This window comes from Lycorma delicatula, chromosome 12 (genome assembly GCF_047948215.1).
Source record: "Lycorma delicatula isolate Av1 chromosome 12, ASM4794821v1, whole genome shotgun sequence".
NCBI lineage: Eukaryota > Metazoa > Arthropoda > Insecta > Hemiptera > Fulgoridae > Lycorma > Lycorma delicatula.
In genome coordinates, this window is record NC_134466.1 from 60,703,726 (window position 1) to 60,730,460 (window position 26,735).

General features: G+C 34.4%; 1 protein-coding gene across 1 annotated transcript; it reads left to right on the plus strand.

The window, feature by feature from the left end:
* Nucleotides 1–6,718: 6,718 nt before the first annotated feature.
* Nucleotides 6,719–25,844, plus strand: LOC142333023 (uncharacterized). The gene is made up of 4 exons (XM_075379798.1): nt 6,719–6,776; nt 10,589–10,741; nt 15,071–15,220; nt 24,383–25,844. Exons 2-4 carry the CDS (start codon nt 10,592–10,594, stop codon nt 25,757–25,759), a joined length of 1,677 nt encoding a protein of 558 aa, XP_075235913.1. The 5' UTR covers nt 6,719–6,776; nt 10,589–10,591; the 3' UTR covers nt 25,760–25,844.
* The last annotated feature ends 891 nt before the right edge of the window (nt 25,845–26,735 follow it).

The following is a 26,735-nucleotide window of genomic DNA, read 5'->3' on the forward strand; positions in this document are numbered from 1 at the left end:
TCCCTTTTCAGATACCGTTTACGAATATGTTCCGATTTAGAAATATTCTCTTGACAGGGTCTCTTTGTCCAATCCAACATCACAGAACAGTGTTCTCAAAGTAGGCGCACACATCTGAATGAAAGCGTGTAGGGCACAGTCTTATTGAATTATAGATGAATCGTCATTTAACAAAGCCCTAAAGGATTGTAAAATTTATTTGTCCGGAATCTCCAATTAAGCCTGACCAGTAACTGTACCTTGAAAGAAACGGTCCGCTCAGTCCTCTTAATGATAGTCGACATCAGACATTGAGTCCTGAAGATTCAAGTCAAGTAGACGGTTCAGTTCCGTATTTCCATATCCATTGTCATCATACGTCGTACGTTACAGATATTTTCATATGTCCAATATCAGTTAACAATGTTTTTTTTCTTGTCTCGAATGACAGTCGTGTTTGCACCATCGCTAAACTTTCTCAACTGATTACATCTCATCGCATTGATTAACTATTGGTGACCCAGATATTGGTTTTTGTAAAAAGAAAACAAAAAATGAAATCCATCACCTGAAAAATAAATTGTACAGCCTTTTCCAAAATGATTGGCAAGAGTGGGGATTCATATGAAAAAATAAGAAAACGGAGACAAAGTGAGACAAGTACGAACACTGACTGTTAGAATTGTATCAATCTTTTTTATGTCGACGGGAAAAATACAAGCCACTGCAACAAATTTTTGAACATTTATTGGAAGACAGTCTTTGATAATTTTTGGAAACTCTAATGGGTATACAACGAAGTTTCAATATTGCCATCTGCAACCCTTACTAACTCAAAAAAGAAAATCCAAAAAATATCCTTCAAGACGTTACAAAACATTTACATACTAATTAATATATTCTGTTTGATTTGGTGAACGAGATTATCAGGCCGGGAGCCACGCTATCACGGTTAGGCAATGGACGGATGTGATACCGAATGAAAACACCAAAAGACTCAAACAGTCAGAATGTAAAATTTGTAAATCCTTTACAGTGTAGATGGTGTACAGAGATACCATTAAGTGTGGACACCAGAGGACTTCAAGTTTGACGGTGAATTTAGTAGGCAAGAACCCAATAATTTTACCAAGAATCTTGAAAAAAAATCAATTTTCGGTCTGTAAACTGTCTGCACGTTCACTATGTAAACTTAAGTGTTTATTTCATCCATAGTTGATTAATTCATTCATCTCGCCCTCAGCGTTAGGGAATTGTTCCTTTTCTTTTGTTTCATGTCAATTACAGTTGCCCGACTGAAGAGGCCTGTACTTTCCCTTGTGCTGCCTTTTCAGGGATCACAAATGTTTCTAAGGTTACAGTCTGTAATTATTTACGAAAGGCAGACTAAAGAAGAACGAAGAATTAACTACATCCCATGAAGTCGAATCAGGTCCAGCCGTGACCGGGACTCGACCGATGCAAGTCGAAGAAAATGGCGAGAGTAAAGAACAGCCTAAGGATGTTAGTTAATTCACAACCAATCGACATTCCTCTGCCATAGAATTTTGGCTTACTGTTAGGATGCGCGACTCCCTCTGAAGAATGGAGTACAATGAATGCTTCAATGACTAGCAACCCATTTTCATTTATATCTCGCTAAAAACGGTTCCTTTGCTTGAAATACTTTGGAATGACTTGTTGATTTACTGTACGGCCTTACAAAATTATCTATTTCATGTAATAATATCAACATTCTAATACAAATACTGAACTGTAAAATCTTTCAGGAGGTAGAGACTACATAATTTATTTCATTTTAAAACGGATAACATTTTTTTCTAATGAAAATCTAATCGTGATCTGTTCTACATTTACTATGAAACCAACATAGAAATTGTTTTACCGAGTAATAATTTAATTAAAAATGTTATACATGTTAATAGATGAAGGTGCCAGAGTGATACGTGTGATAGTAATTGGTAATTAATTTAACCAGCTTATTCATTCAACAATTTTCAATTTATTCAATATTTATTTATTATTCTAAATTCAAGTTCCTGTCATTCTAGATAATTAGAGAAGTGACTTAAAGAAATGTTAATCAATGCTAAAAAAAGTTTCAACAATCCAGAATAATTTAAAAAACCCACGGGTTGGTCTAATGGTGAACACGTCTTCCCAAATCAGGTGATTTGGAAGTCGAGAGTTCCAGCGTTCAAGTCCTAGTAAAGCCAGTTATTTTTACACGGATTTGAATACTAGCTCGTGGATACAGGTGTTCTTTGGTGGTTGGGTTTCAATTAACCACACATCTCAGGAATGGTCGAACTGAGAAAGTACAACAGTACACTTCATTTACACTCATACATATCGTCCTCATTCATCCTCTGAAAAATTATCTAAACGGTAGTTACCGGAGGCTAAACAGGAAAAAAAAGAATAATTTTAAAATTCAATTTGTTGAGTGTTAGTTTAAAATCAGAGTAAATAAAAGAAGAGTCTTCATTATTACATTTATTATATCGTTAAAAAATAAAAATTAATTATTCTGCAGGGTTTTTATTAGACTGGTATCAGAAAGGTCTTTATTATTATTATTTTTTTTTAAGATGAAGAAATAAGGTTCAAAAGTTATTCAATTGTAGGGCGAAGTTATTCCTGAAAATTTAGTTTGTTAAATAGACAATACATGTAATACCTAATTGAAGCTGATGGTCTGTTCGATTAAAATATTAAATTAACTGAAGTATTAACCTCTAGACGTGAATAGTGCTCGTAATAGATTCATATCTATGAACTTGATTAGTACAGTATCGAAAAATTATCAGTTATGAAAGCGCTATTTAAATAGAATATAAAAATATAGGGATTGCTACGGTACAAAATGCATAATTTTTCCACCCTGAAGTAGAAAGATAGTTGAAATAATGCTTGCTTTGTCGGACAGGTATGAATGTTTTAAAAATAATCTGAATGATTTTCGTTTAATTAATCCGTTATTTTAAGTCAGAATGTTTGAAGTCAAGTTTTGTAATAAACTATGTAAAGTGATGAATTGTACAAAACAGTTAATTTTCTAGCTGCCAATAAATAAGTTGGCAGTACTGTCTGTTTATCTCGACTCAATCACTCCAACGATAATTTTTAATTTTACTTAGTTGATAATTTTTTATCTTGAATTCAGTAAAATGTTAATAAAAAAATTATGTTTAATTTCAAATATTTCTCGAAAAATGTGAATACACACTGAACAAATGACAGTCATACACAACTGAACTGATACATCACGATCAAAATTCAAAAATAAAGTTTCAGTTAATAAAACTTAGCTTTATTTATTTATCTTACTGAGTTTTTTTAATTATTTCATTTCAAGTACATTATTAATTTTTAAATAAGATAATATTATTAATAATAATGTGAATTTTTTCACCATTCCAAAACAACAGATGTCCAAAATGCTGTGGCAAGGTTCTCAGGCAACATTCCAGAAATGTTAACCAGCAGTGGGAAAACCGTGGAGTAATTGTGTGTAGGCAAAAGGGAACTGCAAGTACTTACAAGGAAATTACACTACAGCCGATTAAAGCCAAAATAAAAAAAAACCTCTGAAATCTAAAGGAAAGACTTAATAACGGGAAAAATATCCAAGTTTCCATTGTATTATAAACAAAAATGTACTCGTATAGTCTTAAAGCCTATATGGCAATTTAAACAAAAATTACAAAAAAAAGAAAACATAACAAACAAAGCTGATCTCTTTATATTCAAACATATCTGTAAAGAAATGGACCAATCTATTCCAAAAAAACCTAATGTTACATTTGTTCTCACACATAGCAGACTCTGCGAGAGGCCACCGTGTTCGAGCACTATAGTATAGCATTTCAGAGATATCTGCCTACAGGATCCTATCCCCACAAGGTGTAAGGCCTCACGATGTCCTTGATGAACCACTGTGATTGACAAGATGAGAAATCGGATAATCCCAAACTATGCCCAGGGCCTCCCATCGGCTGTTCTGCCCCTTTTTGGCGGTAGGCCCGAGCATGACACCGGAATAGTCAGAAGGTGAGATTCTTACATACGTTCTGTTTGATTTGGTGAACGAGATTATCAGGCCGGGAGCCACGCTATCGCGGTTAGGTAATGGACGGATGTGATACCGAATGAAAACACCGAAAAGACTCCACAGTCAGAATGTAAAATTTGTAAATCCTTTATATTGTAGATGGTGTACAGAGATACCATTAAGTGAGGACACTAGAGGACTTTAAGTTTGACGGTGAATTTAGTAGGTAAGATCCCAATACTTTACCAAGAATCTTGAAAAAAAATCAATTTTCGGTCTGTAAGCTGTCTGCATTCCCTGAGTAAACGTAAGTGTTTGTTTCATCCATAGTTGATTAATTCATTCATCTCGCCCTCAGCGTTAGGGAATTGTTCCTTTTCTTTTGTTTCATGTCAATTACAGTTGCCCGACTGAAGAGGCCTGTACTTTCCCTTGTGCTGCCTTTTCGGGGATCGCAGATGTTTCTAAGGTTATGGTCTGTAATTATTTACAACTGGAAATACGAAAGGCAGACTAAAGAAGAACGAAGAATTAACTACATCCCATGAAATCGAATTAAGCCATGAAATCGAATTAAGGGACCGGGATCCTGCAGGATCCCGGTCCCGGAGTGTGAATGAAGTGTAGTGTTGTACATTCTCAGTTCGACATTTCCTGAGATGTGTGGTTAATTGAAACTCAACCACCAAAGAACACCGGTATCCACGATCTAGTATTCAAATCCGTGTAAAAATAACTGGCTTTACTAGGACTTGAATGCTGGAACTCTCGACTTCCAAATCAGCTGATTTGGGAAGACGCATTCACCACTAGACCAACCCGGTGGTCCCATGTGAATATCTAAAGTGCCAAAGGTGTACGGTACGGTGGGTCAACAAATACGCCACTGCCACTGTTATTGTAGGTGCGATGTGCCTAACTGCACCTTCCTTCGATTAATTGCGTTAAAATAAATGACATATTTTATAAAAAGTGCAATAATTTTTAAGTTTATTATTTTAATTTATTCATACATTTGAAAATATTCAAACAGTTTTATTTTACATCTCGTTTGAGTTTAAAAAATACTTTCAATATCGGCTTGGAAACAAGTATGGATATTGTTTAGCCTGTAGATACAACTGTCGCGGAACAGAAATTAACTAAAATTTTTATGAAACTCGGTGCAGCAGTACTGTAGTTAAAAAGAATATAAAAATATTAAATGGAGACCCCTCCCACCATCACATGTTACTAAAGGTTTTCCTGTCGCACTCGAATAAAACAAAAAATTTTAAAACTAAATTAAGTTTTTTGAAAAGCTTTAAATTTAAAAAAACTTTACTACAACTAAATCTTTGCACCAATTTCAAAAACTCCTCACAAATTAGATAACTTACTCGGAAAAGGGAGTAAAATTCTGGCTACAGAGAGTTTTACTCTCAAAAGACTTACTGTTTAGGAGAAAATTAAGCAGAAAATTCAAGTAAGTTTCTTTGCCAGTTATCAGTGAAAGTAATTCACATTATGTATTAAGAGCAAAAAGTTAAGATAGAAAAACAAATAAATACATTTAAAAAAATCTCTTTAGCAAAATAATCAGGTGAGAGTTTAATTCTGATTTGATTTTGTAAAACTTTATTTACAGACACAGGAATTGATTCCCAAGCCATTTTAATTTCATTGTGTAGTTCCACTAGGTACTGGCTTTTTACTGTAAACTACATTCTTGACTGTCCCCCCACAAGTAATATTCTTGGGGGGTTACGAGATTACCAAACCCGGAGATGAGCTACTGCGATTAGGTAACAGGCAGATGTGACACCGGAAGCTCTGACAGTCAGAACATAAGATTTTTAAATCCTATATGTTGTACTTTGTGTACAGGAATACAATCAAGTGAGGACACCTGAGAATTTCAAGTTTGACTGCGTGTTAAAAAGGTAAGATTCCAACATTGTGACGAATCGTAAATAAACCTGAAATCAATAATTAAATAATTTTGGAGTCCCAAAAGTCTTGCAGGTATCATTTCTTCCCCTCAAAAACAAAAATTTCGGTAATATAAATAAAACAGTTTTTAACAAATGATATTGATATCAAAAGAAGTAAGACATTACATTTCTATTATCAAAATCTGTTATTTATTTAGAATTTTGTTTAAAAAATACATTTTAAATATATGTAATAGACAATAGATATACAATAATAGATAATAAACAATGTTTAAGCATTCTATGCAAAAAATAGAAAAATTTGTTACAACTCTCTTACCAGCCTGACTTAATTTATTAAACAACGAATAATTGTATTGTGTTTCTGTAAGTGTGGTAGGTATTATTCTCTGTTTAATAAATGAAATTAGTTATGTTGAAATTATGGTGGCATGGAATGTTGAAAGCCACTTTTATTAATAAGCTACTAAGTACATTCTTGCTTAAGCAGTAATGTTCATAACTATAGCGATTAATGTTTTCGACCAACGACTAATCTATAATTCTATGTAAAAGCAGTTTAATAGATTGAATTTTTTATATTGTTGTAAATAATATTATAAGAATGTTAAGTAGTTGACAACTACCAATTTTCAAAAATTGGTTGACTAATACACATTTGAATGTTGTTAAAATAATCGATTAATTTTAATAATCGACTAGCACGTACGACTAATTTTAGTCGAGCTATTCCCTTGGTTGTATGTCAGCGTGTAAGATTGTGTTTAAAGTTTTTACAGAGTGAAAAAATTGTATATTATTTACGTCCCGTAAGTATATTTATATAAATAAAATTCAAAAAATATATAATAAAAATAATAACGTGGTAATAATAATAGAAACCTAAAATTAAATGTATAGTAATAGGACTAATATTAGTATTGCTTATCCCGCGATTGTTTGCTAGCGGTTAAGATTATGCCTACAGGTTTACCAGAGTGAAAGAAGTATTTATTATTTACGTGTTGTAAGCATATTAATGTACCAAATAATAATAATATAGTAATTTCTATAGTAAATCATTTCTATACGTAACCGACTCAGGTTGGTGCTTTGGAACACTGATCAATAAATTGTCATAAATTATCTTTGATATAATAGTTAGCTCCAAGCTTTTCACTTCATCAGATGTTACATTTCAGTAATTTATCATTAACTACACTATTTAACTATTATTTAATATTAGTATTTTTATTATTATTATTTAAACCACGTGGTTTCATTAACCACGTTATTTTAGGTTCCAGTATTATAATAAAATATTATTATCATATACTTTTTTGCAGAGTATGGATGCACAAACTTGTAATTCATTTTTGGAAGAAGATCCATTATCCTTGCCTGTTAAAAAAGAAAACGTGCATGAAACAGAGCAGACAGAATATTTGTTTGTACCTCCTGCCAAGACAGATGATGAAGAAACAATATTTAAACAAGTAAGCTATTTTCTATTTTATGTTGATGTAAATTATAAATATAAGATTATTATTATTATTATTGTAAGAATTCTCAATTTTTTATTCATCATAATATATTTATTTACTGTTTATGGCCCTTATATGGTTTAGCATTCATGTCTGATATGAGATATTTTGGTTTATAATATAAAAAAAAGTTATTAACGAAGTGTAGGGAGATAAATAGCTATGATAAACAGATTGTTCTTAACATTTTAACGTAGATAAACATTTTGATGACAGTACATAACAAAGAAAGTACAGTGAGCCTCATGTTGTAAACAAAGCTGCCTAAACATTATTCTTTCTAGACCCAGATTCAACGTTGTTTACAAAAACTGTACAAAACTATCCTTGGTTTGATGAAACATGTTCAGTTAAAAGAAGGTTTATTATACTTTTTGATAATCTTCATTGTAGGTCACTGCATAATTATTTTCAAACAAGACTGATTGTTTATATATGTTTCCAGCAGTGACATTATTTTATACAAAACCATTTAGATTGCGTTTAGGTGCAAACATTTTTCTATTGGTTGATAGCTAAATGCCAATAACTACAATATAGGTGTGTTCCAGTACTATCAAGTCTGATTATATACTGAATGATGCCAGTTGCAAACTTCGAGGGCAGTTCAGGAAGTAGCTTACTTTATTTAATAAAAAAAAAATAGTTATCTATTTGAAAGGGACAATCTTAAAATTTTTCTATATAGTCACTATTTAAATTGCACTTATCATAACGATGCACGAGTTTTACAAATCCTTCTGTGTAGAAATCTGCCCCCTTAGATTTTTGGCACCTATCTTGCCCAAAACTTGTGATAAGCAAGCTTCCCCAATACAATTGCTTGCAGTAGATTTTTGTGAAATTTGGGGAAATTGATGCGAGAGTTCCGTAATCAAAATGCGGCGATTTTCACGAATTTTATCGTTGATAATCATTGTCCGTTCATCAGTCACAAGACTCGGCCAACCTCTGAGATCGGCCTTCTTGATAAATATTGGTGAGGCGATTTTTAAACTGAATGCACCACTGCCTCATTCCACCATCACTCATTATTCCATCTGTGAACATCTCATAAAGTTGCCGATGAATTTTAACTGGTTTGAGGTTTATTGCCAGTAAAAACCTAATCACTGAACACACTTCACAACTTGTGGGATTTTTTGCTGAAGTGCACTTTTCAATAATTCACAACAAATACAGTAGGAAAGTCATAGTCCACAAGGCTATGACAACTTGGTGCATACTAAGTGTAGAAAGGTTTTGACACCAATGGGAGCTCTATCCCCATAATCTCCATGCTAGACGCAAACGTAAGTTACTTTTTGGACCGCCCTCATTGTTACCTCCAAGCTCTTGACTTTGTCAGATGTTATATTTCAGTAATATTTCATTAACAGCACTTATTTTAAGTTCCACTATCATAATAAAATATTATTACCGTATATTTTTTTGCAGAGTATGGATGCACAAACTGGTAATTCAGTTTTGGAAGAAGTTCCATTTTCCTTGCCTATTAAAATAGAAAACACGCATGAAACAGAGCAAAAAGAATATTTGTTTGTAACTCTTTCCAAGACAAGTGATGATGGACAGACAGTATTTAAACAAGTAAGCTATTTTGTCTTTTATGTTGGTTTAAGTTATAAATATAAGACCTAGTTATTGTATGAATTCTCAACTTCTTATTCATCAGGATACATTTATTTACTGTTTATGGCACCCATATCGTTAAGTAATTATGTCAGACACAAGATATTTCGATTTATAGTATAAAAAACAGTTATTAATGGAGTATAGGGAGAGAAATAGTTATGATGAACAGATTGCCCCTAACACTTTATGGTAGATAAACATTTTGATAACAGTATGTAACAAAGAAAATACAGTTTGCTGATGCTTTATGGTATAAACAAAGCTGCCTAAATGTTATTTATTCTATACCCAGATCCAACATTGTTTATGAAAACAGTACAAAACTATCCTTGCTTTTGTGGAGCATGTTCAGTTACTATATGGTTTATTATAGTTTTTGATAATCCTCATTGTAGGTCTCTGCATTTTTGTTTTCAAACAGCATTGATGTGTTTCTTTATGTTTCCAGCAGTGACATTGTCTTATACAAAACCATTTAGATTGTGCTTAGGTGGAAACATTTTTTTTGTTGATAGATTCATAAATGCCAATGCCTACAATATAGTGTTCCAGTGTTATCAAGTCTGATCATATACTGAATGATGCGAGTTGCAAACTACGAGGGCAGTTCAGGAAGTAGCTTATGTTCTTTAATAAAAAACCAACCAAATAAAATAAAAGAAATGTTATTATCTATTTCAAAGGGATAATATTATATTTTTTTCTATGTATTCGCCATTTAAATTGAGGCACTTATCATAACGATGCACAAGTTTTACAAATCCTTCTCTGTAGAAATCTGCCCCCTTAGATTTTTGGCACCTATCTAGCCCAAAACTTGTGATAAGCAAGCTTCCCCAATACAATTGCTTGCAGTAGATTTTTGTGAAATTTGGGGAAAATGAAGGGAGAGTTCCGTAATCAAAATGCGGCGATTTTCACAAATTTTATCGTTGATTATCATTGTCCGTTCATCAGTCACAAGACTCGGCCAACCACTGAGATCGGCCTTCTTGATAAATATTGGTGCGGCGATTATTAAACTGAATGCACCACTGCCTCATTCCACCATCACTCATTATTCCATCTCTGTACACCTCATAAAGTTGCCCATGAATTTTAACTGGTTTGAGGTTTTTTGCCAGTAAATACCTAATCACTGAACACACTTCACAACTTGTGGGAGTTTCTGCTGTAGTGCACTTTTCAATAATTCACAACAAATACTGTAGGAAAGTCATAGTCCACAAGGCTATGACAACTTGGTGCATACTAAGTGTAGAAAGGTTTTGACACCAATGGGAGCTCTATCCCCATAATCTCCATGCTAGACGCAAACGTAAGTTACTTTTTGGACCGCCCTCATTGTTACCTCCAAGCTCTTGACTTTGTCAGATGTTACATTTCAGTAATATTTCATTAACCGCACTTATTTTAAGTTCCACTATTATAATAAAATATTATTACCGTATATTTTCTTGCAGAGTATGGATGCACAACCTGGTAATTCAGTTTTGGAAGAAGTTCCATTTTCCTTGCCTATTAAAATAGAAAACACGCATGAAACAGAGCAAAAAAAATATTTGTTTGTAACTCTTTCCAAGACAAGTGATGATGGACAGACAGTATTTAAACAAGTAAGCTATTTTGTCTTTTATGTTGGTTTAAGTTATAAATGTAAGACCTAGTTATTATATGAATTTACAACTTTTTATTCATCAGGATTCATTTATTTACTGTTTACGGCACCCATATCGTTTAGTAATTGTGTCAGACACAAGATATTTTGATTTATAGTATAAAAGACAGTTAGTAATGGAGTATAGGGAGAGAAATAGTTATGATGAACAGCTTGCCCCTAACACTATATAGTAGATAAACATTTTGATAACAGTATTTAACAATGGAAATACAATGTGCTGATGCCTCATGGTATAAACAAAGCTCCCTAAATGTTATTTATTCTATACCCAGATCCAACATTGTTTACGAAAAGAGTACAAAACTATCTTTGGTTTTGTATAGCACATTCAGTTACTAAATGGTTGATTATAGTTTTTGATAATCCTCATTCTAGGTCTCTGTATTTTTCTTTTCAAACAACGTTGATATGTTTTCAGCAGTGGCATTGTCTTATACAAAACCATTTTGATTGTGCTTAGGTGGAAACAATTTTTTGTAGATCGATTTATAAATGCCAATGCCTATAATATCTTTGTATTCCATTGCTATCAAGTCTGATCATATACTGAATGATGCCACTTGCAAACCACGAGGGCAGTTCAGGAAGTAGCTTATGTTCTTTAATAAAATACCAACCAAATGAAAAAAAAAGAAATGTTATCTATTTGAAAGGAACAATCTAACTATTTTTCTACGTAGTCGCCATTTAAATTGAGGCTTTTATTATAACAACGCATGAGCTTTCCAAATCCTTCTCAGTAGAAATCTGCTGCCTTAGAATTTTGGCACTTATCTTGCCCAAAAGTTATGATAAGCAAGCTTTCCTGATACAATTAATTGCAGTAGACTTTTATGAAAATTGAGGTAAATAAAGGCACAGTTTTGTAATAGTAATGCAGCGATTTTCACAAATTTTATTGGGGATTACCTTTGTCAGTTCATCAGTCACAAGGCTCGGCCGACCACTGAGGTCCTATCATGAATATTGGTGCGACCATTTTTTAATGCACCACTGTCTCACTCCATCATCCCTCATTATTCCATTTCTGTACATCTCACAAAGGCGATGAATTTTAATTATTTGAGGTTTTTTGCTAGTTAAAACCTAATTACTTAATGCACCTCACAACTTGCAGGATTTTCTACTGAAGCGCTTATTTCAATAATACACAACGAACAAAGTAAGAAAAATCATAGTCCACAAGGTTACAACACCTTGATGCGTACTAAGTGTAGAAATGTTTTGACGCCAAGAAGATAGCTCTATCCCTAACATCTCCTTGATAGGCTCAAATGTAAGTTACTTTCTGGATCACCATTGTAATAATGAATGGTGGAGGCCCTTTTAAACTTATGAGGCTTTTTCCCTTCCTTTACTTTGGAAATAGTACGGACTTTTTCCCCTTGAATAATTGTATAGAAGTTAATAGGTTGAGAGTTAAGTTAAGAATAGCAGATAATTCAGACTGTGATGTATGATTATGAACACCCCTGTAGCACAGTAGGAATACATATATACATTCCTTTCACGTGCTGTCATCTTTTGACACCCTTAGTAACCAATATATGAAATCTATTCTGTTAGATGGTGTTTGTTAGTGATTAAGATTATGTTTACAGTTTCTACAGAGTGAGATAAGTGTGCATTATTTCCATGTTTTAAGTATATTAATATATTTAAAAATAATAATATGGTAATTTCTAAAATATCCCATTTAATCATTAATCATATTTGAGGAGCTAGGAGCTAAGTAAACCTTATGTATTTTTTTATGAAATAATGGAATCTTATCTGCTACATAGTCAGACTCGCCCTGTTAGCAAACAGGAAATTGGTCATGAACAACAGACAGATATTCAGCATGATTCTGAAAGCGAAATACGGGGGATATTCAAGAAGTAAAGAGATAAATTGATGTAGAAGTGGAACAGTTTGTAGGAGGAGTTTTGTATTTTCATGACTTAAGGTTGGCATCACTGGGATGATCTGAGAACAGGTGATGGATAAAAATCATTTTGTTTATAACCTGAAAGTTGCATTTAACAATGGTGTGCTCACTTAAAGTTTCCACATTAGTTAAAGAATGTTCAGTGATCTGTTTTATGCATTCAGAAGGTGTAAGTTTTTTCTTGAATAATTTTACAGTATGGTGAAAGTTGTATGAACCGCGGATACTTTTGTAAGTGGGTAGAACAGTTAAAAACTGGTCGAACCTCAATGACTGAAGAGCAATGTCCTGGCCGGCCAGTTGAATTGTCAATTCCTTCACTTGAAACCTGCATTGATGACATTTTTCGTGAAGACTGGCATATTACAGTCGAACAAATAGAAAAAAAGTTACAGTAAGTGTTGGCACAGTTCATAATGTTTTCAGTAACAAGCTCATGTACAGCAAAACAAGTGCAAGGTGGGTCCTGAAGAAGTTAACGCAACAAGGAAACAAGACTCAAAGTGTGTGCTGATTTGAAAAAAACGTTATGAAAGGGAAGGTGATCCTTTTCTAAACAAGATTTTAACGTGTAATGAAACTTGGGTTCACAATTTTGTACCAGAGTCTAAAAAAACAAAGCATGGAATGGAAGCATATCAGCTCACTTGTCCGAAAGAAATTCAAAATGCAAGCATCAGTGGGAAAAGTCATATTGACCGTCTTTTGGGATGCGCAAACCGTCTTATGTGATTATTTGCAAAATAAGCGTATCTTTTTAGGTAATAAAAAACAATGACCTCTACTGGTATTGCCCAATCATGTGTATTTTTTGAAATTTAGAAACTCATTGATCATTTTGCCTCTGGTTTTCATGTGGTGTTTGTTACAAACATAGACTATTTTTATAGTAACTCATTTCCATACATAACTGACACAGGCTGCTGCTTTGGAACACACTTTGATCCATAACATGACTTAAATTATCTTTGACATTATAGGAGGGCTGTCCAGAAAGTAACTTACGTTTTGAAATAAAAAACCAACCAAGTAAAAAAAAAAATTTATTATATACATTTTAAAGGAACAATCTTCAATCTTAAACTGTTTTTCTACATAGTAGCCATTTAAATTGAGGCACTTAATTAAAGTGCATCTCAATTGCACAAGCAATTCCTTTGCATCTTTTTCAAAGCGCTTTGTTGCATTGCGAGCCAGGTCTTCATCGCTGGATAGATGTGGTAATCGCCCAGTGCCAGATCCAGACTGTACTGTGGGTGATCAAACACCACCCCTCGAAAACCATCCAAGAGGTATCTGGTACAATTAGTCGTGTGTGGATGTGCGTTGTGAATAAACATCACTATGAGCTCAGTTTTCCTGATGCTTGTTTTGCATCGCTCTCCATAGATTTATCAATGTCTCACAATATCTTTCTGAGTTAATTGTGTTGCCATTTTCAAGGAAATCAACGGAAGCACTCCCTCAGCGGCCCAAAACATAGTTGCCATAATCTTTATGGCTGTCAATGGTTGAAAACATTTTACTGGTTTTCTGGGAGAACCAGTGTGACCCCATTCTATGGGCTGTCTTTTTGTTTCACAGTTGACATGCTTTACCCATGTCTCATTTTCTGTTACGACACGATGAAGCAGTGGATTACCATCCTCGCTGTAGGCTTCGAGGTAATTCAGCGATGCAGCAAGAAGCTAATTTGTTTGGTCTTTCAAGATTTTTGGCACCCATCTTGCACGTAACTTGTGGTAGCCAAGCTTCCCTGTTACAACTTCTTGCAGTAAACTTCGTGAAATTTGGGGGAAATGAGCAATAGTTTCGTAATCATAAAATAGTGATTTTCATGAGTTTTATAGTTGATTTTAATTGTTATTTTATCAGCCAAAAGGCTAGGCCGACCACTGCGGTTCTTATCATGAACATTGGTGTGAGCATTTTTAAACTGAATGTACCACTGCCTCACTCCACTGTTACTCATTATTCCATCTCCATACACCTTACAAAGTTGCTGATGAATTTCAATTGCTTTGAGGTTTTTTGCCAGTAAAATCCTGATAACTGAACGCACCTCACACTCGCAGTATTTTCTATTGAAAAGTACATTTTAATAATTTACAATAAAAAAAGTAGAAAAATCACAGTTCACATGCTACGACATCTTGATGCGTTCTTGATGAGTATAAAAATGTTTTGACGAAAGGATGGTAGCTCTGCCCTTATAGTTAGCTCCATGCTCTTGACTTTATCAGATGTTACATTTCAGTAATATTTAATTAACCACACTTATTTTAAGTCCCACTATTATAAAACAATATTATTATTACTTTATATTTTTTGCAGAATATTGATGGACAGACTGGTAATTCATTTTTGGAAGAAGATCCATTATCCTTGCTCGTTAAAAAAGAAAACATGCATGAAACAGAGCAAAAAGACTATTTGTTTGTACCTCTTGCAAAGACAGATGATGAGCCGACAATATTTAAACATGTAAGCTATTTTCTATTTTCTCTTGGTTTATGTTATAATTATAAGATCTAGTTGTTGTAAGAATTCTCAATTTTTCTATTCATCAGGATACTTTTATGTAGTGTTTATGGCCCACATATCATGTAGCATTCTTGTCTGACATGAGATATTTTATTTATAACATAAACAATATATTATATGGAGTATTGGGAGGTAAATAGCTATGATGAACAGATTGCCCCTAACACTTTATGGTAGGTAAACATTTTTTACAACAGTACATAACAAAAAAAATACAGTGAGAGATGCCTCATGGTATAAACAAAGCTGCCTAAACAATATTCATTTTATACCCAGATTCAAAATTGTTTAAATTGTACAAAGATAGTAAAACAGCAAATATAGATGTTTTTGGGCTCTTGGATTGTGTATAGCATCGCAATAAATGAATGAATGCAGGCCATGTTAAAGTTATGAGGCTTTTTCATTGCTTTCAGGCTGAGAACTACAGACTTTTTCCCCTTGAATAATAGTTTTAATAGGTTGATAGATACAAAAACATAAAAGAAGTGTAGAAGAAAATAGACCGGATTCAGATAGACCGGTGTTATTACAATTCAGTGTTATTCATTTTTTAATTGATGTCCACAATGTTGAACTATTTTTTGCATGCCATAAAGGATGTGTTATATCTTTTTTCTTAAGGATAAGGAACATCCTTGTCGGACTCCCTTTTTTATTACGGTTTTTTTCTTATGTTCTTCAATTATTACTGTTGCTGTTTGGTTCCTATAAATGTTAGCAATTAAACTTGTATCTCTGTATTTGAACCCTAATTTATTTAAATGCTGAACATTTTATTCCAGTGTACGTTATCGAATGTCTTTTCCAGGTATATAAATTCCAAGTATGTTGGTTTGTTTTTCTTTAATCTTCCTTCTACTATTAATCTGAGCTCTAAAATTGTTTCCCTTGTCCCTATACTTTACCTGAAACCAAATTGATCCTTTCCTAATACTTCTATTCTTCTTTCAATTCTTCTATACAGAATTCTAGTTAAGATTTTTGATACATGAGTAGTTAAGCTAATTGCTCTGTATAATTCACATTTATCTGCTCCTGCTTTCTTAGGTATCCTGACTATAACACTCTTTTTGAAGTCTGACGGAACTTCCCGTTTTTTGTAAATATTACACACCAGCTTGTATAATTATCCATTTCTTCCTCACCTGCATGCGCAGTAATTCTGCAGTTATTCAGTCTATTCCAGGAGCCTTTCTGTCATTCAGATCTTTTAATGCGCTCTTAAATTCAGATTGTTTATCCCCTTTCATCCTCTTCGACTTTCTCTTCTTCCTCTAAAACACCATTTTCGATTTCATCTCTTCTGTATAATTCTTCAATATATTCCACTCACCTATCGACTTTTCCTTTCATACTGTAAATCGGTGTACCATTTTTGTTTAACATATTATTAGATTTTAATTTATGTACCCCAAAATTTCTTGTTCATTACGAAAACCGTTCCTGCCTGCACATTATTTGAAGCTCAGTTGATGATTGTAAAATCTCTAACCAAAAGTCGTTTTCTTGTTCCCTAGAATAACTATAGCTGGAATTACTATATCAGAAAATCGTAGCATCATTATCTTTTCACCTTGCACTGTTACTCTAGATCTAAATTGTTCTTTAACATCATTAACTGCTGGTTCTATTCAAAAATTATAAGGTAACAGGGATAGGGAACATCCTTGTCTGACTTGTGTTTACTACTCCTTCTTTCTTATGCTCTTCGATTAATAATATTGCAGTTTGGTTTTCCTGTATAAATGTTATCAAATAATTTTCTATCTCTAAACTTGAATCCTAAATGTTTTAAAATGCTGTTCATTTTATTTCAGACTAAGTTATCAAATGTATTTTCTAAATCTACAAATGCAGAGTACATTGGTTTGTTTTTCTTTAATCTTTTTTCTATTATTAATCTGAGTGCTAAAATTGCTTCTCTCCCTTGTCCCTATAGTTTTCCTGAAATTTTCTGAAAACCTCCTGAGACGTCTTGGTCTTCTCGTAACACATTCTTCCACTCTCCTCTCACTTCTATATAGAATTCTATTTATGATTTTTGATGTGTGAGTAGTTAAGCTAATTGGTCTGTATTCTTCACATTTATGTGCTTGTGGTTTCTTTGGTGTCATGACAATAACACTCTTTTTGAAATCTGACGGAACTTCCTCTTTTTCATAAATATCACACACGTTTTTATGATCTATCTATTTGCTTCCTCACCTGCACTGCGCAGTAATTCTGCAGGTATTCCGGCTATCCCAGGAGCCTTTCTGCGATTCATATCTTTTAATGCTCTCTTAAATTCAGATCACCCCGTTCATCCTCTTTGACTTCCTCTTCTTCCTTGTTATCACCATTTTCTAATTCATTTCCTCTATATAACTCTTCAATATATTTATTCCACCCACCTATTGACTTTTCCTTTCATCTTTGTTTAACAAACTATTAGATTTTAATTTATGTACCACAAAATTTTCCTTAACTTTTCTGTATGCTCATCTATTTTACCACAATTATCAGTTCTCTTTCTACTTCTGAACATTTTTCTTTAATCCAGTCTTCTTTAGTTAGTTTGCACTTCCTGTTAATAGTATTCTTTGCTTAACAATGATATAATCTATCTGATAGCTTGCAGTATCTGATCACTCGTGGAAACAGCCTGGAGGCTTTTTCTAATAGTATATTCTTCTATTATAATTATTAAACTGGGTGTTGGCAATTACTAAATTTTTCTTCACGCAAAACTCAATAACTCAGTCCCTTTCATTCATTTTGCCCAGCCCATATCCACCCACAATATTAGGTCAATCAAATTAAATTTTAAGGGCCAAAATTAACTTCCATTAGGTAAGACATGTGAAAAATAGGAAAACCTGTAGAAATGAATGAACTACTTTTCCAACCTCTTGTTCTTCAAAATCATTTTCAAAATAGCATTCAAAGTTGGAGAAAAACAATTTTTTCTGTTTTAAAGAAAAACTAGACGTTTTGCAAAAAAGAGTTTTCAGTTCACAGACTAGCTGAGAACACCAAGCCAAAGTCTATCGTCCCCACATTAAATTCGGTACATTGATGTGCCGAATTTAATGAATATTGTACAGTGTTCAACATGATTTTGCTTACAGTGAAGAAAATGATCGTTGTGGAATAATTTTTATATTAAAGTACAAGTATTGGAGTACAACGTGTGTATGTTTATCTGCACGTACTACTGACTAAACCAACACTCCTGGGTGCCCACAGGTGGACCCAGAGGTGGAGTCCCCCCCCAACCTCATCGCACCCAGGAGAACCCTACAAGCTCAGGAAGCTCCCTAGGCACTCAGCTGGGGGCCTGTCTGTCCCCGTGCCTTCCATCACCTCACTCTGTGTGTTTCATCCTAGCTATTCAAGTCCTTCAACACTGCTCTAGGGAAATTAGTAATTGTGTTCTAAACTTCCTTAGCATGTGTTCCAAAATGTACCGGGCAAAATCTATCCAGACGCCCAACGCCGGGCTAGATTCAAGTCGCTGTCCTTCCAGTGTAAGGATCAACCTCTTGGCCACAGTTATAGCCACGACCTCTGTTTTCTCCGAAGACATCCGCAGTTCAACCCCGCTCATCCAGTCTTTAATGATACCATATACGATGGTAACTTTTCCAGTCGCCTCTCTCTTCATAGCCGCATCAACCACAATCACGAGGTCGTCAGCTAACCCCATCAGGGTGACCTGGCAGCATTGGGAAGTGGAATACCTTATCATATGCAATATTCCATAGGGTCGGTCCATGTACCGAGCCCTGAGGGACCCGCCCCTTTTTAGAGCATCCTCTATTAGTTTCCCCTCCACCTCGTAGATCAGTCTGCAACCAGACAAATAAGACTGCATCGGCCAATAAGATAATTCGGTACTGAGTTCTACCAAGGCACAGAGAATAGCAGCGTGTGTAATGCTATTAAAAGCATTCTGCACATCGACAGTTACTAGAACACACACACACATCCTTCTTGCGGCCTGTTCCCCACGCTCTCGAATAATGCTGTTCGCCATCTGGCTAACAGCAGAGACAGCATCAAGGGATTGACCTACCCCAGCGGAACACAAACTGGCTTGCAGAGAGGCCGTCCTCAGCCCCGGCCAGTCTTCGCACCAGCATTCGCTCGAAAAATTTAGCCAGTGCATCGATCATAGCCAGAGGCCTATATGATGAAGTGTTTCCTTGTAATACGCATTATACACTTCTCTTAGGGAGTCCAGGCGCCCAAGCATCGCCCTTCTCTTGTCCCAATGGCACTTCTTCCGTCCACCATTACACAGCTTGCGGGGAGTGTCCCATTACAGGCGTTAGTGAGGGACTCAACAAGACAAGCCATCTTCTCCTCGGCTTTCGGGAGTCAAACAACTCCCCGAAGATCGATCACCCCAGCAAATGCCTCTGCATCCTTATTTCTGGTACAACAGCTCATTGTCAAAGATCATCGTCCTCATCACATATCAATCTCTGCAATCACCGTAATAACAGCCCATTGATCACTAGCCGTGAATCCTTCCCATACCTTCCACTTCGGAACCCTGCTAGCTAGATCAGGTGTAGCAAATGTGAGGTCGACCACAGATCCTGACTCTCCTCTCCTGAGGCTGTATGTGCCCTCGCAGTTATTAGACAAACTAACTCAAGCGCTGCCACCGCATCGTTCAGGGTGGTGAAACGGGCGTTGGTTTTCGTTGAAACCCAGGAGGCCGACCAGTCGTTAAAATCTCCCGCCAGCAGTGCAGGACGACAACAAATCACATCTCAAAAAATCGAGAACACCAGTATCTCTCCAGAATGATGTTGGGCCCTCTCCTAGTTTTCTTTGTTGTCCTTCTTCTTTTTAGGGCATGCAGTGCTATCTGTCCTGTACCCCTCTCCACCACAGTTGAAACATCAAGCCACCCTGTCTGTGTCCTCACAGTTCCTCGCAAGGTGGCAAGTCTCCAGGCATCTATATCACCGTTGTGGGAGCTCGATGTATTTCCACTCTGTAAGAGACTCTCTCAGCCCAATATTGACTCGTCCCTGCAGAGCAACAGCTGCAATGATGGTCGCCGGATGCCGCCACGCTGGTCTCCCCGTTTCCCGGCCTGACTGCCTATCCATAGATAATCTGACAATACCTACCCAGTGACCGCAACCAGCGCCTTGAAATTCTCACCCTGTTGGATGCCTTTCTCCAAATCATGAATCCGGAGAACGGCCATCCTCGTTTTCTTAGTGATAGACCCAACCTTTAAGATTGAAATCAGATTTTGCCTTAGAGTGCCAGACTTCTCTCTCCACCTTAACTTTAATTTCCATTCTGTCGTCTGCCTTCCTTACAGAAGGAATCACAGAAGTCGGCGGCATCATAATGTCTTTCCTGACCTACTTAATCCGGTCTGCATAGGTAGCCGCAGACTTTACTTTGATCATTCTCCCCTTTTTTCCTCTACTGGTTCATCGCGCCTCCATGCAGAAGGAAGACTTCCAGTCAGAGCGATTATGTGACATCTGTAGCAAGTCGACCTACACTCACACCCTAAAATCTTGCACGCATATACGGCTGTATCCTGCAAGTTGATGTCTGCCTGGAGAGGCCCAAGGTCCACAGTTCTTCTTGATTCTGGCAAATACATGTACTAGGCCCTGCTCAAGATCCCTTCCATCATCAGAATCAACACATGCAATATGAAACATGTTGGCGACCGATGTTTCATCTGTTTCTGTGTCTCCCAACACGTCTTACCTCCAACATAGCCAGCACTACATTTCCAGCCCTAATGGGAGACTTACTAAGGAGCCAGGCCACCTGCGGGTGCCTGGTGGCCAGGGAATCCATTACCTTACTTTCTGCCAGAGCATTTATGTCTATAACTGCAACCATATTTAGGGCCCTGTGTCTCCGATCCAGAGCTCCTACCTGTGTGTTCCTGAAGGCCTTATTAGGCCGTCCTTAATAAACTCAGTAACCTAGGGTGCAGGCACCGTGTTGTCCAGTGCATTCAGAATCGGACACCGAGTAACAACAAGCCTTTGAGTGGCCGCATCCGATGTGATTCTCTTTGTAGTGTCAACAGAGATATCATTTGCCGTTTTTCTAAGATCTGACAACATTTAGACAAGTAAGATATTTTCATTTACTATATAATGGCGTAAATAATATGTGGCAATTCTTGTTTAACATTAGATACTTTGATTAAAAAGAATGATGAAAACAGTATGTGGAGGAATGTAGCTGACATGATACTAGTTATAAGTCACTTTTGAAAACTCATGGCTTTTGAAATAGAATAAACATTCTGTGCCAGGTTTTATAAAAGGTTTCTCGTTTCTTTCTTCGTAGTCCCAAAATATAGTGTTGTTCATCACACAACAAACCTACTGAAATGCAGCTGATAGATTCTTACAAGTGAATTTATAATCTATTCACAGAATCCAGCTATGTGATGAAAATTGTTGTCCTTACAAAAAACTACTTCGATGTATCTCTTATGGTGCTGTATATGTGTCACAGCCATAACAAATTGTTTACCTCCCAACAGACAGTGTGTTGCATTATTGCTGTTGAAACATCCATGAAACACAGAAATAAATAAATGTAAGATATATTACACTTCTTTATGCCAATCCTATTGGTCTTTGATAAGAGCCATGAGGCTACTTTTCCAGGATCTATACTTCATGTGTAGTTTGTAGTGTGAAATTTATGAGATTTCTGAGGGTTCCTAAGAATTTTTGATCTGGTTTTATGCCATTTCTCTAAGGTTTTCATTACTGATTGATTAGAATCTTTTTTTCATGTACATTGAATTATAACCGGTAATTATAATAAAATGACTATTCAGTATCGTAATATAAGAATTGCATAATATAAATCTGAAAATTATTGGATTGTATTGAAATGTTGCTACTTTTAAGGAAAACAAAATTTGACTTTTTGAAGCTGTAGAACGCATCAGCTTTCACAAAATATGGGAAACTTCTTAGAGTTTCCTTTCACAGAAATTTTAATTCATATTTAAATGGCTGTTTCAATTAAATTTGTGCTTAAATTGTTGGCAGTCCATAAATATTTTTTTGAAACTGTTGAAACCATTCCCAGTATTGAATTCACTTTCCACAGTCTCTGGACTTAACTGGACAAATAACTTTTGAATCGCTTTATATGGGATGAAACTGAGCTTCTTATAAATTGCCTTGTTGAAGTTGTTTTTTGTGTTGAGCTAGCCTTTGCACAGGTCTGTTGAAACTACTTCATATAGTTGATATGTTTTAGTTTTTTCTTCAAATACTGATGGTCTATCACTTCACTCATATATCTTTATTGATCCAATCTTCCAAAAGTCTTCAATTAGTGTTCTTACACTATATCGATTAGGAACCGGTGTACCTGGAAGTCTAATAAAATACTATTCTTTCACTGTCTGATACTCTCCATGCTTATGAGGATGGATTAAATGAGAAATTTTCACTGTTCTGTGTGCACATGGAAAGACAGCCTCAGTCATTCAAAGACAATGAACAAACAGTGACAACAAAGAATCACTTCTTCTTATGTTAAGACACATCTTGTCTCGACATTGTGATTGGCTCATGGAAGCTAACTGCACGCAATACAGGATTACCAACCTGTGTGAAAGCATTACTCATAGTGCATATAATAAAATTCTTCAGCTTATAATCATGTTTATATAGGTGCGCAGTTACTTTTTGAATGCACTGGTTTATAAACATCCTGTTAGAGCTCATGCTTAGAATGATACATTTTCAGGTTAGATGGTACAATGAATTTACACTGACAAAATGTGATATTGCTAGATATTTTGTCTACAAAGATGCTAATCATATCACCAAAATAGCTGTGAAAGAAATGTCTGTGACTTTGTGTGAGCTATAGACTAAGAAAAATTCTTCATCCTTTAAAAATTTACTATAAAACTTAATCATCAATTCAGTGATTGGTTTGCCCTATTAACCAATTTTAGGGAACTTAGCAGTGAAATTTATAGAATTTATTTATGCTTTCATTACTACAAATTTGGTCGATATTGACTGATGAAGAAAAATAAGTAACTTCATAATCAAGTAATTTTCTCCAAATCATTTCTTATAAAATTTCCATATCAGGTGTTAAATACATGCCAAGTTGCTGCTGTTGTACTATTTTATCACGTTGTTTGGCCAAAACGGTGCAGGAATTTTTTTGCCAAACCCTGACACAATGAACTGCAGCGCTGATGGAAACACAAATCCACAGATGAATCGAAATGATGTTCAGTAGGTAACACCAAATGTTTATTGTTAATGTTGCATGTTAATTAATTTTTTTATGTTTGAAACGATCTAAATCTTATTACTCATAGTAGTGTTCTCTTGAAATCAGAAAAACAGTTAAAAAGTTTTTAAATAAGACATCTAAAAGTAAAGTTTTTTATTTTTACCAAACGCTCAGCAATATCATAAGTATACTTTTCTATTCTGTCACGAAATTAAGTTAAAACCTGGAACAAAAATTTGTCAAAAAATAAATAATTTATAAATTATGCCTCAGCAAGTTATAAATTGCATTACATACTTCTGGTATGAATTTGAATATATGTGATTTAGAAACAAAACATTTCTCAAGAAACATGTAGCTCACTCGTGTTGATAAATACTAAACAATTATTTTAAGTTTCATTGCAGCTGACATTGCTTTTCTTATGGCACCCATTTTTTGTGTATCAGAATTGATTAAAAATTTATATATTTTTGATCTTCAGTATATTATTCTTTCATTATTAACTTGGCTAAATTCTTAATTCTTTTTTTTTATAATTTTCTTTTTTTTATTTGTCATTATAAAATTGTCTGTTGTCAGACTAGTTTTAGTTCTATACTATGTAGCACACAGTTTACGGATTATGTTACATTTTGTTAATTATTTTTTAACTGCATTTACTAAAGAAATTTTTATTTTTGCTCCGTACAAACAAACATATTGTGCTTGGTTAAATATGAAGATGAGATATTTATTATTAGAGTATAAGTTGTCAATTTGTAGTTGGAATTGTTAAAATTAACAAAGTTTTGTGATTGATTTTTTAATTAAAAATTATTGTAATTTTTTTAGGATAATGAAAAAACTATTGGTGATGTGGAGGAAAGAAGTACTGAAAGTATTTTACTGACATCAAAATGTGTGGTTTGCAATAAAATAAAAAATAACTGTACATGTGATAATGTTGTTAGTAAAGAATATGATCATTTAAACAGTTTTGCTTTTAAAGAAAAATGCTTGCAAATTACTAATAAAACAGATGAAGAAATGAACATCATAACTTCTCATCATCCTATTCACAGATGTACGTTTTGTCAGGAGTCTTTCACTCGAAGAAGTACCTTAGAGTCACACTTATCTATTCATGTTGTCAAAAAAAACTTAACACGTAATTTTTGTAAAAAAACTTTTTACAAAAGCAGTAATTTAAAGACACATCTCTCTATTCATACTGGTGAGAAAAAATTCACTTGTAATTTTTGTAAAAAAACATTTCGTCTAAAATGTAATTTAAAAACACATATCTCTATCCATACTGGTGAGAAAAAATTCACTTGTAATTTTTGTAAAAAAACATTTAATCAAAGCGGTAATTTAAAAACACATCTCTCTATTCATACTGGTGAGAAAAAATACACTTGTAATTTTTGTAAAAAAACATTTAATCGAAGCGGTAGTTTAAAAAGACATCTCGCTATTCATACTGGTGAGAAGAAATTTACTTGTGATTTTTGTAAAAAAACATTTACTCACTTCGGTACTTTAAAAACACATCTCGCTATTCATACTGGTGAGAAGAAATTCGCTTGTGATTTTTGTAAGAAAACATTTCGTCTAAAATTTAATTTACAAACACATATCTCTATCCATACTGGTGAGAAGAAGTTCACTTGTAATTTTTGTAAAAAAACATTTAATCGAAGCGGTAGTTTAAAAAGACATCTCGCTATTCATACTGGTGAGAAGAAATTTACTTGTGATTTTTGTAAGAAAACATTTAGTCTAAAATGTAATTTACAAACACATATCTCTATCCATACTGGTGAGAAGAAATTCACTTGTAATTTTTGTAAAAAAACATTTAATCAAAGCGGTAGTTTAAAAAGACATCTCGCTATTCATACTGGTGAGAAGAAATTCACTTGTAATTTTTGTAAAAAAACATTTAATCAAAGCAGTACTTTAAAAACACATCTCTCTATTCATACTGGTGAGAAAAAATTCACTTGTAATTTTTGTAAAAAAACCTTTATTCTAAGCAGTAGGTTAAAAACACATCTCTGTATTCATACTGGTGAGAAAAAATTCACTTGTAATGTTTGTAAAAAAACATTTAATCAACGCAGTAATTTAAAAACACATCTCGCTATTCATACTGGTGAGAAAAATGTTGCATGTAATTTTTATCTAAAAAGTTTACACGCAAGTCAAATTAAGTTGACAGAGTGATATAAATTTTCTTTATTTGTAGTTTGTTGCTTTTTTTTTACATTATTGTATACACTATTCAAAACAAATTAATTTATAAACAAGATCATTCAGAATCATTTATCATTTATGTAATGTATGTACAATTCATTAATAAAGTTTTGTAGTAGCTTATATTTTACATGATTAATATTTCCTTTATATCTGGTTGTCTAAAAAGTATTGAGCCTTTGGAGGCCGAAATTGAGAATACATGTATTGCTATTGAAAAATAACATTTTGAGACCACGTGCACAATTTGTTTCGATTACGTTCTGCCATTTTTCCATCAACACCATATACCCTGAGCTATAAACGTCTGTGGTTTCTGTTCATAAAACACACGGTTTTCACAGGCCTTCTTTAAAACTAATTTAACACCGTTCAGGGAGTTGTTGCATAGATTGAAACAATGATATGCTGATTGTGCTAGGTCTAGGCTATATAATGAATGCATCAAACCTCTCAGTCAAGTTATCTCAGTTGCTGTACTGGTCGTTAAAGATGTATGCAGTCTGGCAGTATGCATTTTGGCAGTCTGGCGTGGTGTATGGCATCCTTTCTGTTGACCAATTTAGGTTGTTTCTTTTGAATTGCTCGCACCTAGCTTTGCATGATTGCACCAAACGTGCTAATTGTCGACAGTACATGCCTGAATCTATCATAGTTTGTCAGATCATGTGCCACCCAAACGTCTAGCTTGTTTTGTAGCTAGCTTTCTCCGATGGTTTAACAATGTTTGGTGATGGGTATTAGGTCACTAGCAATGTCATTTAGGTTTGCATGCTTAGACTTAGCCAAAATATCATTCACTTTCTCTGTTTTGGTCATCCACTGCTAGCAGCATCTTGGACATCAGAATTCCCAAAACAAAAACGACTGAACAATCTTTTGGCTGTTGCACAGCCAGTTCAAAAACAAAGATTATTCAGTTGTTGCTAATATTCCAAGTATTCAG